The sequence below is a fragment of the Macaca thibetana genome, chromosome 18, assembly GCF_024542745.1.
Source record: "Macaca thibetana thibetana isolate TM-01 chromosome 18, ASM2454274v1, whole genome shotgun sequence".
Classification (NCBI taxonomy): domain Eukaryota; kingdom Metazoa; phylum Chordata; class Mammalia; order Primates; family Cercopithecidae; genus Macaca; species Macaca thibetana.
In genome coordinates, this window is record NC_065595.1 from 48,548,225 (window position 1) to 48,564,253 (window position 16,029).

At 39.7% G+C, this 16,029-nt stretch overlaps 1 protein-coding gene and 1 pseudogene across 1 annotated transcript in view; one reads left to right on the forward strand and one right to left on the reverse strand.

Annotated features, from left to right (window-relative positions):
* MEP1B (meprin A subunit beta) overlaps positions 1-14,790 on the reverse strand; it is a 30,600-nt gene extending 15,810 nt beyond the window's left edge. The window contains exons 1-7 of the mRNA XM_050768310.1: positions 14,728-14,790; positions 13,026-13,044; positions 12,172-12,216; positions 12,045-12,088; positions 9,366-9,444; positions 1,572-1,689; positions 231-409 (exon numbers count right to left, since the gene is read on the reverse strand). Of these exons, the coding sequence (XP_050624267.1) occupies positions 231-409; positions 1,572-1,689; positions 9,366-9,444; positions 12,045-12,088; positions 12,172-12,216; positions 13,026-13,044; positions 14,728-14,790 (547 nt within the window). The remainder of the gene's footprint in view (positions 1-230; positions 410-1,571; positions 1,690-9,365; positions 9,445-12,044; positions 12,089-12,171; positions 12,217-13,025; positions 13,045-14,727) is intronic.
* LOC126941557 (clustered mitochondria protein homolog) lies at positions 7,946-8,836 on the forward strand (annotated as a pseudogene).
* Positions 14,791-16,029: the final 1,239 nt, after the last annotated feature.

Here is a 16,029-nt window from a genome sequence, read left to right on the forward strand (position 1 = left end):
ACTGAATGTGCTTTAAAACCACAAACCCAGTTTCTAAGAGCATATCTAGCTCATATGGGTTCTAGAATACCAGTGTTCCAATAACTCAGAATGAGTTTGAGCTGAATGAATTAAGACATCAAAACATCAAAGTTTTAAAATTATTAACAGTTGCCACAGATGACAAGAGAGGACACATGCTTAGAAATTCAGTCCTTGACTAAAAACACAGGAAAATAAGAGAAATGTACCTGACAGAATTCTGTCCCACATTATCCTGACATAGTCATCCCGGTCAGAACGCGACTGCTCATGCCAGAATCCCAGAGCGTGGAGGAACTCATGTTGAACCGTTGCTATTCGGTCACAGTTTGCCCCGATGGAAAGTTCTTGCTTCCCAGCCCGCCTATTTCCCACTGAAGACCAGCAGCTTATAGGAGAGTTTACAAGAAAGGGGGAAGAGGATGTTACAATCTGAGGTCTCAGGGCAGAGTCTCCACTGCCTAGTCCACCTCATTACCCACCTAAATCCTTTGCTGTTACATCTGAACACTGTGCATTTCTCTCATAACCCAGGTGATATAGTTTGGACAATTGTCCCCACTCACATCTCATGTTGAAATGTAATTCCCAATGCTGGAAGTGGGACCTCATGGGAGGTATTTGAGTCATGGGACAAACCCCTCATGGCTTGGTGCTGTCTTTGCAATAGTGAATTTTCATGAGATCTGGTCATTTAAAAGTGTGTAGCACCTCCCCCTCCCCACTCTTTCTCTGGCTCCTGCTTTTGCCATGTGACATGCCTGCTCCACCTTCACCTTCCACCATGATTGTAAGTTTGCAGAGGCCTCCCCAGAAGCTGAGCAGATGTCAGCACCATGCTTCCTATAAAGCCTGCAGAACTGTGAGCCAGTTAAACCTCTTTTCTGTATAAATTACCGAGTCTCTGGTATTTCTGTACAGCAATGCAAGAACAGCCTAATATACCAGGTATTGTATAATATTAAAAAACCTTGTAGACCAGGTGATCTTTAAAGAACTTGCCCTAACGCCAGATATTACATAGGAGCAAATCATCCCCAAGGTGGTCCAGACCTGGTTTTTCCTGTGAATTTCAAAGTCTTTGAGATCCTCCTTGGTATGCCTGTGCCCATTAAACAAGGACTTTACAGGGACAGCAATCACTCAGAATTGCTGAGCTCAAGACAAATAATACTGTCGCCTTCTTAACTCAAGAAATAAGAGTGGTTGGGTTAAAATAAGCTTAAATACAGACATGGACACGCATAAATACACATTTTTTTACTTGAAAGGGATAAAGAGTATGTAAATTACAAACGGCCTGAAATTCACAAGGTTGTGGGTCTGATGGCATGCAATTCCATCCACTTTGTCTAAAGGTGGTTACATGTATGGGAATATAACTTCTATGTCTACGAAAACTAGATCCAGTTGTTTTTTACTCTCCAGCAACTAGCAAGAAAGTCCCCACCCCTTCCTAAAGATCAGAGCCTAGGACGATTGCTGTAATGTAACGTCCCAGGCACTAGAGTTCTCCTTAGATGCCTTGGAAGACTAAGTCTTCAACTTACCCACTGCCCTTGATCACTGATATATAGTTTGTTTCTCCAGCCCAAGGCTTAAAGTCAATACAGGTTTTTAGGCGATAACGTTCAAATGCATTGAGGATAACTCCCTTAGCATTCATTTCTGAAGGAAGAAAACAAACAAAAATATACTTATTAAAACAATCACCATTGAAAAATCTACCATGGAAGCAGGCCATTGTAATGTATTGCTTATCATGAGTTAGTCTCTTCATGAATGTTGAGTCTTTTATTTTTACAAAAATGAGAATTCAGTACCCATTGAATATCATATACAGTATCTGCTTATTCTTCAGATCCCTTATTTGGCCTCATATTTCTCTAGCACTCACTAATGGTGCATTACTAAACAATAAAAATGCATTTCTTTACCTCAGAGAACATATCCATTAGATCACAGGCAATCAAAATAGATAATCACCATCACATACTTCATCTGAGAAGACATAATATGTATTTAAAGCTGCACAGCTGGGCTTTTAATCTGAGGATCTTGAGATGGGAGAGTCTGTGAACAGCCTGAAATAGTATGCAAAGCGTGCATGTGTGTGTGTGTGTGCGTGCACATCTACATATGCAAAGTGCATTTTCTAGAGAGAGCTTTCATGAGGTCTGCAAGTGAGTTCGTGGCCCAAAATAGGGGTAAGAGCCAATGCTTTGGATATAAGACTGATATGGATATGGAGCTCAAAGAAGGCAGAGGCATGGAAGAAACAACATGCAGGAAAAGAAACTTGTGAGTGACCAGGAGGAAGGGGCTGTATCAGATGCACATGGAGAGGCATCATATGGACCAGGTCCTAGTGAAGTGAAAAATGGGAGCCTGCCAGGAGGTAGGAGACAGTATGGCAGAGGGGAAAGTGCTTGGACTTTGGAGCCAGACACACCTAAGTTCTTCTCTATCCTCACCACTTACTTTTGACATAAAACTTTTGCCAATTCAATCAACCTTTGGAGCTTTGGTGTTATTATCAGTTAAGTGAGGAAATAAAATCAACTTTGCAGGATATTGTGAGGATAATAAGAGAAAGTAAACGTGAAGTTCCAAGTAAAATTAGCATTTGTCAAATGTTCATTTCCTTTCTCCCTTCTTGAGTAACCATTGCATAGACATTCAAGGAAGATTACTTGGTATGCCTCTGTTGAGGCAGGCCTAAGAAGATCAAGAACAGGATTCACATAGGGAAGACCCTAAAATCCATAAGTTGTAAAAGGCACTAAGTTCAGACTTTTACAATACCACATAAGTAATACACTATCATTATAAATAAGTTAAAATGTTGATATGAATAAAAAGAAATTTAAAATCCTATCATCCAGGTATAATCAGTCACCCTTACCATACATTTTGCCTTTGAATACACATATAACATACATATGTTAATATTTCTATAAAAAATAAAGTCACCTACATAGCATTTTACCAACTATTTTTTCGCTAAATATTATGTCATCAAAATCTTTTTTCATCATTGAGTATTGTTTTTATCATTTTAATGAACAGAGGATTACAAATTGGATCCATTGGACATTGGATCACAGGCAATCAAAATAAATTGTCACCACATACTTAATCTGAGAAGCTATAATATGCATTTAAAGCCTCACAGCTGGGCTTTTAATCTGAGGACATTCAGATGGGAAGGTCTATGAGCACCCTGAAATAGTATGCAAAGTGTGTGTGTGTGTGTGTGTGTGTGTGTGTGTGTATCTACGTATGACTGTAACATTCAAAATGTTCTGTCCTATAAGTATCATGTTTGGGTCGTTATTTCAAATGTAATATTTCCTTCAAATAAGGTATGATAATACTGACCACCATATCACTGTTTTAAACAGAACTTAAAACAGCATACTAGTTTAGGCCATTTATCAAAACTTAATGAGGACAGTTTCTTGAATTAATAAAGTAACATGTGAAAGCTTTATAAACACTGAGGCCCTTTACCAAGATAAGATCTTTATTTTCCATATGCCTTTATTTACCAAGGGCCTTAGTTAACCTTGCTTTATAGATATAGAAAGCTCCACTTGGAACCATATCATAGAAATCCCCAGGCTTCGGAAAATGAGGCAAGTTGCTGGCAGTCCTAGGAGTTCAGTAAGCAGCTGTTCAGGATTGTTTCCCCTTAGTAGCCCCTTCAGGTTTCTAGCACCTTCCCCTTCATTTCTATCCCCAACTCTTTACCCTCAGCCTCCCCCACTGCCTTTTCTCCCTTGGTGCTAAGGCAAGGAATTATAACTTAGGCCCTGGAAAGTATAAATGGCTGCTTTGAGTGTTACTCCTTTCAGGGAAGTTGCATCTACCAGCCAGGTAACATCTGAAGTTCAAGCTCAAAGACTACAGTCCTACTGGTAGAATTTCACAGGTTGACCTACTAGAATCTGAGTAATAGGGTCTTCCAGAAATCAACCCTTCATGGGCATTTACTTTTGCTACCTGTAAGAGTGGCCTTGCTTAGTAATTTTCTTAGTCTGAGTCATTTGAAGATGGTATACATTTCTGAAACATAAGGATACTTTTCTTAATTTGAACATAGAAAATAAGTTGAATTCTACAATATTAAACAAAGGTGTTTTCTAAATAAGAAATAATCAAAATCACATAATTTAAAAAATTAGTCTATAAAAATTTGAAGTTTGATTCTATTATAAAGACTATACAATACGAAAAAATGCAATAACATTAAATGAAAAATTAGAACAAAAAATTTAAGACGTCATAGTTATAACTACGTAAAAATGTGCACAGTTTGGATGGTAGGATCTAGGCTGAATTTTTACCTAACATTTTTCATTTATATATATATACATATGCTTATCAATTTATTTCAAAAGTATTATTACATATAACATGCTAGAGACTATGTTAATCCTCCAATTTGCAAGATGAAAAATAGCTCTTGTCCTCAAGGCATTCATTATGTTGTTTATAATGTTGTTTAAAAAATAAATAAAGCTTATAAGGTTAGATGGCTTTGGTTAAATACATGGCAAAAAAAAAAATATAGCCTAAGAGATATATAAAATTAAAGCTCCCTAATCTTTCATGGAACATACTTAGGAGAATAATTAAAAAATATATATATATATAGCTGGATGTGGTGGCTCACACCTGTAATCCCAACACTTTGGGAGGCCGAGGCGGGTGGGTTGCTTGAGTTCAGGAATTCAAGACCAGCCTGGACAACAGATGAAACCCCATCTCTACCAAAAATACAAAAAATTAGCCAGGCATGGTGGCGTACATCTGTGGTCCCAGATACTTGGAAGGCTGAGGTGGAAGGATCACTTATGCCTGGGAGGCAGAGGTTGAAGCCTGGGTGATGGAGTAAGAACTCATCTCAAAAAAGAGAGAGAGAGAGAGAGAGACAGAGAGGAAGGAGGGAGGGAGGGAGGGAAGGAAGGAAGGGAGGGAGGGAGGGAGGAAGGAAGGAGGGAGGGAGGGAAGAAAGGAAGGATAATTAAAATAAAAGAACTTAAAAATTCTTTAATCAAAAGACTAAACTAAAAAACATATATATTCAAAATCTTTCAGGTTCCTGATTCCAAAAGTCAATGAACCTCTTTCTCTCCTCATGCTCCCTTTGCTCTTTATGGCTTCCAACCCTGCTAACTACTCCTGCCCTGGCTTTCCCTACCCTACTGTTAGTTTTTCATCTATGTTTCTGGCCAATTCCCCCTTCTCAATAACTTCCACCAGATCTTCCTTCTATACCAGTTCCAAAACATGGCACTGAGTTTCATTCTCGACCATCTTCTTACTTATTCAACACAACCTTCCAGGATAAATCAATAAAATCCAGTTATCTATGGAGCACCTGTTCTATGCAAGGCACTGTGTGAAATGCTCATCCATACTCACAGCTTCAACCATCTCTTATATCCTAATAACTCCCAAATATTTCTCGATCTTGAATGACCAGGTCATATACCAACACTTTATTTAGTATCTCCACCACAGTGACTCTGAAACATTTCAAATTCTGCATGCCAAAAGCTAATTTCCACCACACTTCTCTGTCTCATGCTCCTCAAGGTTAAATTCTCCATTCTTGTTAAAGACATTACCATCCACTCAGCTACCCAGGACTGAATCCTGAGCACTAGAATCTCATTACCTACATCCACCTTCTTTTTGACCTCTTACAGTCAATCACTAAGTCTAACAAATGCCTCCCAAATAGCTTTTAGATTTATCCACTCTTGTCTATCCCCATTGAGAAGGTCTTGGTTAGGAATCTCTTAATTCTTTCTCTGAATTTCTTCACTGGTCTTCTAACTGGTCTCCCTACCTTCTTTTTACCCCACTAACGACACATCTTCTATACTTCAACCCAAGTGATTATTTTAAACTGCAATTTTAACAATCTCACTGCCACAATAATACTTTTGGTGGCTCCATGTTATTAGTATACACAACAAGTTCTTTAACACGGGAAAGACCCAAGTCCTTTCCCACCTGGGTTCTGCCTACCTGCTCAACTTCCTATCTCCCAACTCTCAATCTGAATTCCAGCTCAGGGTTTTCTCCCTTCTTCAAGCCTTAGCAGATCGTGGTGCATCTGGCTAAAGCACCCTTCCCTTGTTATCAGAGGCCACGCTAGCCCACATGGTGCCTGTGTGCAGATTAGAAAGAGGCACTACATCTGAGCAGGGGGTGCAGTTGCTGGCTGTCCAGACGGGTGAACAGCACTTTCACACAAAGAAACAAATGCCTCCTGGTGAATAGAAAGAACGTACACCTGGTATCAGCTCCACTTGTTTCCTGGCCCAGCCACCTGAGAGCAACCTCTCGAAACAGCTCTGCATCATTAATGGCATTCTTCATTCATTCCTCTCAGTCAAAAAGTCTTGCAGAATCTGAAAGCCGAGGTGGCATGGCGGCACCAGCTCCAGGAGGTCATGTCTGTTGTATAGTGTACAAGTTACACAACCTTTGTGGCAGTCCTGCTATATAGTGTCCTCTGCTTATAATGCATATGCTTTTCTATCCAGGTTGAGTTTAATGCCCCTCCAATGTGCTCCCATAGCTCTTTGAACATATCGCTAATCATGTTTATTCCATTCTATCATAATTCACTTTTATGTGACTCTCCACTGAAATGCATGATCCTTAAGGAAAATAGCAGGGTTTTCAAATACCATATGTTTTCCCATAAGTGGGAGCTAAATATTACATACACATGGATGTAAAGATGAGAACAAAAGACACTGGGGACTACAAGAGGGGAAAGGGAGGGAGAAAGGGTTGGAGAAGCCACCTATTGGGTGCTATGCTCAACTCCTGGGTCATGGGTTCATTTGGACCCCTAAACTCAGCATCATGCAACATACCTGTGTAACAAACCTGCACACTTACCCCCGAATCTAAAATAAAAGTTGAAAATTAAAAAAACTATAACAGGCTGGGTGCAGTGGCTCATACCTGTAATCTCAGCACTTTGGGAAGCCGAGGCAGGCAAATCACTTGAGGCCAGGAATTTGAGACCAGCCTGGCCGACATGGCGAAAGCCCGTCCCAACTAAAAAATACAAAAATTAGCCAGGTGTGCTAGCACATGCCTGTAATCCCAGCTACTCGGGAAGCTGAAGCAGGAGAATTGCTGAAACCTGGGAGGTAGAAGTTACAGTGAGCCGAGATTATGCCACTGTACTCCAGCCTGAGCTCGTGCCACTGCACTCCAGCCTGAGATCGTGCCACTGTACTCCAGCCTGAGATCGTGCCACTGCACTCCAGCCTGAGATCGTGCCACTGCACTCCAGCCTGAGCTCGTGCCACTGCACTCCAGCCTGAGATCGTGCCACTGTACTCCAGCCTGAGCTCGTGCCACTGCACTCCAGCCTGAGATCATGCCACTGCATTCCAGAGCAAGACTCTGTCTCAAAAAGAAAAAAAAAAGAAAAAGAAAATTCAAAAACTATAGCAGGGTTTTTACTCAAACTTTCCCCAAACAGCAATTTCTACACTAATGCTGGTCAGTGACATCATTGTCACTAGTCCATAGATAAAATGAAGACCATGTTTAGAGTTTTCCAACACATTTAAGTTTCTTCTATAGAAAAGCTGCCCTTAGTTTTGAATTTGATTCTTCTGACTTTTTAACATTTTAATACTAAACTAATAACATTATTTATTGTATGAAAAGAGGATGATAAAAGCTCTTTTATCATGTTACGTTGTTGTTGAAGTTCCTGACCTGGCAAAATAAAATGTTGATAAAACAATGCCAGTTCTTCAAGTTGTGTTTAGTTGTTTATTTTATGCGTTTTGTTATATGTATACTTGGTCACAGGGGAAACCACTGCTTTAAAATAAAGACTGGCTCCCTGTGAGCCCATCAATCAGGCCCTGCACCTGTTTAGCAAAGTGTAGGGAGCAGTGCAGTGGAGATCTGCGCCTGCCTGCGCCTCCTCGCCCGCCTCCACTACATCATGGGCGAGTACGCAGAGGCCCTGAGAAGCCAGCAGGAGGCAGTGCTGATGAGCGTGCGGGTGACGGGCATCGAGCACCCCAACACCATCCAGGAAAACACGCACCTGGCCCTGCACTGCTTCACCAGCAGGCAGCTGTCTCCGGCCCTGAGCCTGCTGCGGGGCGCCGGCTACCTCACGCTGCTGGTGCTTGGGGAAGACACCCCGAGGTGGCGTGCTGAACAACATCGGGCGGTTGCTCGACCTTTCGCCACGCTTCCTGGACAACGCGCTGGCCGTCAGCACCAAGTACCACGGGTCCAAGGCCCTCAAGGTGGCCTTGGCCACCACCTCATCACCTGGGTCTATGAGAGCAAGGCTGAGTTCCGGTGGGCCCTGCAGCACCAGAAGGAAGGGCTGCACACCCTCCGTAATACCCAGCTGGGCGAGGACCAGGAGAAGACCAAGGAGAGCTCCGAGTACCTCAAATGCCTGACCCAGCCAGCCGTGGTCCTGCGGAGCGCCATGAATGAGATCTACCGCAATGGCTCCAGCAACAACATCCCGCCCCTCAACTTCACAGCCCCCGGCATGGCCAGCATCTTGGAGCAGTTCAGAGGCATCAGTGGCATCCTCTTCATTCCTCTCAGTCCAAAAGACTTGGAGAATCTGAAAGCCGAGGTGACACAGTGACACCAGCTCCAGGAGGCCAGTAGAAACAGGGATAAGGCCGAGGAGCCCAAGGCCACGAAGCCCGAGTCAGTGGAGGCACCAGAGGACCTGGGCTCCCAGCCCCGGGCTGCCAAGGACTCTTCTTCCCCAAACTTGCAGGGATAGAGAGGGACAGGCAGACGGACAGTCAGTCAGTGGCCCCATTCACCAGGGATCCAGACTCCAGGAGAAGGAAGCATACCTGCCATGGGAAGAGGAAGCAAGGCCCTCTTCTTCCATGTTTCACCCCCCACCGCACCCCCAGTATCCTCCCGGGACCCTGGCCTGGCCTGCCTGCTCCCCAAAAGATGTTTTTGCACTGGTTCAATGAATATATGAGGCAGAGCCCCTCCCCCACAAAAAAAAGACTGGCTCCCTAATCGTTATGTCCCTAGCATAACACAGTAGGCTCTCCATAACTGTTGGTTGAATGCATTGCTGTATTGGTCAAGACACTAAATATTTCAGACAGAATCATTTAGGTTACGTTCATTGTTCATTTTGCTTATTTTTTTCAAAGTAAATGTACATAGCCACACAAAGGAGCAAATCAAACAAAACCTTAAAGACCACATAAGCCCACCCTTTGAAACATTGTAATCATATTTTATCAGAAACATACATTAGTTGTGAATACTCCAAGGCGCATACTAACCCAAGCTATCTTCTAGAACATATGGAATGGTATGAGGCCATCTATAGTTTTCTCCAATGATGGAATTTCTAATTTGTGCCTGTCAAAAATAAATGCAAAAGGGCTAGTTAAACGAATAGGGCAAACACTTAGGAAACAATCAGTAGTTAATCTAGAAATAAATGAATTTTAAAGCTCTCCCAGTTCGCACAAACTGTGTGTGTGTGTGTGTGTGTGTGTGTGTGTAGCCCTACTTTTATCATAATATAACAAAGTTTCTAGGAAGAAATTACTAATTTCTATCATTAATTTTGTTAATATAGTTGAAGAAGGAATAATGCAAAAAATAACTGTTGGAAAACTGAACTACAAATATTGGTAGATTTATAGGTTAGTTTCCCACACTTAAAGATTAAAAATATGCAAGAAAACAGTGATAGCAAGACCTTGATAATCTGGATATCACAATATCAGAAAAAGTCACACATGAGCTGGGCCAAAGTTTTCAAAAATGTTTAAAGGATTTTAAACTGTGTAATGGAAAATGGGAATAATATTTTACTAATGTATTTACCGAGTCAACAAATGGAATATTGTCCTAGAGAATAGAGAGTCCTTGGCAATAAAGGTCCCTGGCTTCATGGAGCTTATATCTAGTGGAGGAGAAAAACAGTATGAAAAAATATATATGTTTAAGCAGGATGAACGCAACAGGGAGGAAATTAGAAAGACAGATGTGAACAAGGGCAGAGGGATGAGGGAGTACATGAGATGGAGTGATCAGGACAGGCCTCTCTGAAGGGATGACATTTAAGGGGAAATAGGATCGCAAGAAGAACCAGGGTTGAAAGGGGTCCTGGGAAAGTGGTTTCAGGCAGAGGGAACATTAGTTATTCTGCTTCTGAGGTGGGAATATGCCTGGTATGTTTTGAATATGTGTTGAGACCAGTAGCTTAATGAGTGAAGAGAAAACATGGATGAGATAGGAGGAGAGGAAAAGAGAGGAGAGAGGAAGGGAGAGGGGAGGAGAGAAGCAGGAGCTAAGTCATGCTGGGCTTAGAAGGCTAGGGCTAAATCCGGAGTTGATTCTAAACCCATAGGTAACTATGGAAGGGTTTCAAGCCAGGAGGTGAAATGAAGTCACTGCCTGTTTGAAAAATGACTTTGCGTGAGAGATAAGGACAAGTAACAGGGTAGAAAAGATTATGGGGGAACCATATCTGAAATAGAAAGATAAATTAGGAGGCTAATGGAAAAAGCCAGGCAAGAGATGATGGGGCCTGAATCAGAGTGCTGGAGAAAAGTAGACAACTTGCAGTGTGTGTTAGAGCTAGAAGTGACAGAACTTGCTGATGGGCTGGATGGGGAGTGAAGGAGAGAAGAGAAGCAAAGGTGACTCTTGAAGTTTTTATGTGTTCAGTTGAGTAGAGTCAGGTTGTGAGGATGACTTTATGAAGAGAGGAGAGTGGGGAAGAACAGTTTGGGGGGAAGGTCAGGGTTCACATGATCAGAGGACACCTTAGGTCTGAGATGTCTTGTAGACATTCAAGTGGAGCTGGCAAATTAGCACTTGGATAGACCAGTCTGGAGCTCAGGGAAAGGAAAGGACCAGAGATATGCCTTTGGATTAATTGGCATGGAGATGACATTTAAAATCCCTGGACCAAGGTGAGATCAAGAGAGAGTACAGATAGAAGAGTAGGCTCAGGACTAAGCCTGGGACACTGCAGCTCTGTTTCCTGAGGGTGGGAGGACTGTAAGGGACGTTGATGCTTATGACATAGGAAGTAAGGGAGTGACTCAGGACTGTGTTGGAAGGAAAAGCAGAATTTTACACGAAAAGATCTACTGGATAATTTCTAGGCCATATGGTGTACATATTTTAAATTATGATAGCTCTTATCAAATCAAATCTTCTTTCTTTTTTTCAAGCTTATATACTCTCCAGTATAATAACATGTTATAAACACATTCCTAAACAAGCATACTGGTTTCTCTCTATCATCACCAAAAGGGATAGTAAGTAGTAAGTTTCTTAATATTTTTCAATCTAGTGGACAATAAACTATATCTTTTCTTTTGAAAACTAGTGCTTATTTCCATTCTGTGAGAGAACACTGAAAAAAATAGTGCTTTTATGATAATGAACTTTTTAGTCCCCCTAATCTACATGCAAGGTACCTGTGTTTATCTGTGTGGCATGATGACTTAGATGAGAATCAGCACTCTTTATGAATAGGTTTGGGAGGGTCTTAACTTGGCAATTTTTAGCTAAGGCCAGGGTAGAAGTCACAAAATCTATTTTTTTGTGTGTGTGGTAAAAAGCCTGATTCATTGAAGATGTTTACAAATTCAGTTTAATTTTGCTTCCACCAGATTGAATCTGTGAGGTCCTATTTTAAAATGAAAATGTCATATTACTCCAATGATGAAAATCAGTCAAATCAATAAGACTAAGACATATGTAATGAGTTATGGTGGCTTGAACCACACAGAAATCTGAGTAATGAAAGATGAAGACACAATTATATGCATTTCTTTGAGTATAACATATTTATTGAGTAAATGTGTCGCCATGATTCTACACCCTTAGAGATAGTTGGGCTTAACAAAATTCATGCTGTCTAATCTTTCTTAGTTACTCTGAACTTGGCTTGCAGTGGTTAATGGAAGATTCTTCCTTACACTGTTTCAACTCACCCTATCAAGTCTGATGTCACCCTCAAAAAGATCCAGTCCCAAACCTAAGAGTAAAGATAAAAATTCATGTTAGCAAATTGGATTCAAACTCTATACTTAAAAGATTATGTAAAAAAAATCCACAAACCTTCATTGATATCGAATATGTCCTGGTCCATTCCGCCATCTACGTCTTTGATTAAAACAACAACAAAATTGAACATTATGTTTATAAAAGGAGAAAACCTTTATCATTTATATAATCAGAACTAAGTGAGTTTCTTTTGGCCTCAAGTAAGTTACTACTAGATTCAGACTCAACATACATTGATTAATTGATTGATTGAGTGATTGATTAAGAATCTCCTATGTGCCAGGTTGGGCTCCAAAGAGCTTTTATGTATGTATTCTGTCCTATCGACTTTCCTTGAATGTCAAATGACTTCAGGAATAAGAAATTGGTCACTCCATATGTTATTAAGCTTAATTTGAAAGACTAGAAGACTAGATTAAATAGGAAACAAATGATTAAATTTGGTCAAACTAGCCCAATCTACTCATACATGTATATCACTTGCTAGTAGTATACCTTGGAACTTTCAAGCAAAATTCTTAAGTTAAACTTGAATTATTATTTTAAGTTGCAAAGGTGTATATAATATGGCCAAATCTCTGAGTATGCAAGTGAATACTGAGTAGACTGTTATTAATAGGTCCATCTGATTTGACACAAAAAAACAATAACAGCAAGCCTTTATGGGATGTCTATGTGTCAGTCACTGTGCTTGGCCTTTCCTATACCACCATCTATTTCTCTGCTGGGCATATGAACCTTGGAACATGGACAATAAAATGTCGCTCCATAAATCAAAAGAATCCAGTGTTAGATCAAAGTTCAATGCAATTATGCATCAATTATGCATATGTAATTATGTATGATATTTAGCATTAAATACGTCCTAGGTTCTCTATAGCCTAGAGCAAAACTCAAAATAGACTCACCAAAGTTTTCTGGAGTTGACTGGGAAATAAACACATAAACAAAATATATTATTATAATGCCCATGAATGGTCTTCTTGGATTCAGTTTATATCTAACCATTTGTTGTTTGTTTGTTTTGTCATTAATATTATGGATTATTTCCTGACATGTATTTAGGATGGCTAAATTGAAGTCTAAGATGACTTTTTGACCAAAGGGTCTTCTCATTTCGTATAGAAAATGAAACTGCCTGTTAAATCAATTTGAAGGTGAAGGAAACAAGAAACCAACTTCAAAAAATGGGGGGAAAAAAGGCAGAACGTAAGACTCCAGCTCTCAAATAAGTGCTCACTTTACACATGATTTTCTAAAGCATTCATGGAGCAATGTTTGAAAAAGCTAATAATTTACATTCTCAATGTTGAAATAATATTGTAATTTATAACAATTCTTTAAAAAGAAATTTTATTCATGACTCATTTATCAAGTTATTTTACGTTCATGTTTCTCCCAGAATAATTCTGCCTTCAAAGACAATACAAATATTTAAGGAAAAAAAGGGGACATTTTGTGATTAATTTTTTTCCCTGAAAATAGATTCTCCACAAATGGTCAATGAAACTCAGACTGCATGTCCAAAGAAAAAAAAAAAAACTAAGTAAACCTGAGAAATGTCTTAGTGTAATTAAATAAAAAAGCTCATAGGACTGTCTGGGTTATGTTACTGGTTCTTCTAACTAAGGGTAATTCAGTTCACCTTCCAAGTACTCAAACTGTCTATAAAATATGGTCAGTACCTGCTTTGCCTGAGTATTGTGAGGGTTACAGTATATAATATGAAAGAAAGCACATTGTGAGCTGTAATAAATTGTCACAAAAGTGTAAAGTACAATTTTATTCAAATACAGCTTACATATCTAAATATTAGAATCATTTGGAGTGTTTAATAAAATGTGGGAATGAACTGGATGGAAGGTTACCATCATTTTTGACATTAACAAGTGCTTTGCATGTTTCACACTATAACCACACACAGGCATACACTCCCAGAGGAATGCCAGGGCACCTACAGAATAAAATTATCAAGGATTTATTCCTAATTACAGTTTAATATGTATTCATCAATATCTTTTGTTTGCAATGCTCTAGTTCCTATTTATTGAATATCACCCCAATATAATAATTGTTATTTTAAAATAACAACTGAAGGTTTTCCACCAGCCATTTGAAACCTCATTTAAAACCTGGAGTTGGTTTGTGATACAAACTACCTGATAGAAAAGATTAGTCCAAATTGTAGAAGGATTAGTCTGAATTGATGAAGAAGCAGAAGAGAAATACCATGTTACAAAACTTTGTAAGCACTGACGATGCCTGTGACACTCATTTATGTCTCAAGTTAACTGTGGAGCAATCTGCATTTCATTCACCAGTAAAAATGGAATGATTTTCAAAATTCACATTTACAATCTCATCAAAAGAAAACTTGTTACACAATGATGAAACTAAAAGGAAAACATAACTTTATGTCAGCATCTCTACTCTGGTGTGGCTATTTGTCACCTCCTACACCCTGCACACCTCTACTCTCCAAGAAGAAACACTCATTTGAGATCAACATTTCAAGACGTATAAAGAACAAAAAATTAACAGTTGTTTTTTGACAATCAGTATCAACTGTCCCAAAATTTTTAAATTGTTTTCTATATATTGTTTACTTACCAAGCCAGAAATCATGAGAAGAGCATCCAAGAACAGAAACCAAGACAGATTCCATAAATCCATGTTGTAGCTTCCAGTTGAAAGTAGCTAACTATGACATTCAGGGTTGAATTTACTTTTTTAAAGGCAAACATTATAATTTATAGCCTTTGATCTCAGTGATCCATATTGCAGGTCAGCTTGACGCTATAGTAATACCTCCAGTCGAGGGATGAAAGTCCAGTATTTTTAACCCCGCTCTGCAGAGTTGTTTCATTGGGTTTTTTTTTTTTTTTTTTTTTTTTTTTTTTTTTTCCTGTGTCAACAGTTTAGTGCCTGGCTGAGACGTCTTAATGAATACATTCTCTAATATGTATGTACTGGTCCCCAAGACTCTTAAACACCACTTGAGCAAAAAGTATATATATCAAATGAATTTTTAATCCTGATCTTATGAAACTCCTTCTGCTCATATAGCCCCATGCCGCTTTAATAGTTCCAGTTACGTCCACTGCTTTTTATCATTCACTCATTTAATAAAAATTTATTGACTGCCTATAATTTATTGAGTTATAAAATCCATTAACGTGCTAGAAATCAGGCACACCCGTTATTCAGATATAAAGTAGTAAGACAGCAATGTACCTCATCCCTAAAAATTCCCATCAAGCAAACACTGGTGGGACATGGGTCATAAAGGTAGGAATGGTCACTGATTTTCTAATAAAATAATGTTCCCATTCATCTGTTAATTCTTTCTCACTTTTTGCTTCTTTTCTTGGGATAATTTCTCTTTAGAAACAACCTGCTCTCTCAGTTCCCATGGCTTCAACTTACTTATGATGCAGTTATTCAAGTTACTTATGATGCAGGATAATATTTTTCAAATACTCATTTTGGCCATGGTGGCTCACACGTGTAAGCCCAGCACTTTGGGAGGTCAAGGTGGGTGGATCACCTGAGGTCAGGAGTTCGAGACCAACCTAGCCAACACAGTGAAACCCCATCTCTACTAAAAATACAAAAATTAGCCAGGTGTGGTGGTACATGTCTGTAATCCCAGCTAGTCAGGAGGCTGAGGCAGGAGAATCACTTGAACCTGGGAGGCGGAGGTTGCAGTGAGATGAGATCGCACCACTGCATTCCAACCTGGGTGATAAAATGACACGCCATCTGAAAATAATAATAATAGTAATAATATTTTTCTAGTTTCCCCTTCCCCTCTCCAGCTTAGCCTTCACCCCATTTTGTGCTAATAAGAAGACTATCAAGAGACATGTAGCATAGACAAGAGGTTTGAGAGGTTGCTCTTGAGTACAAGCC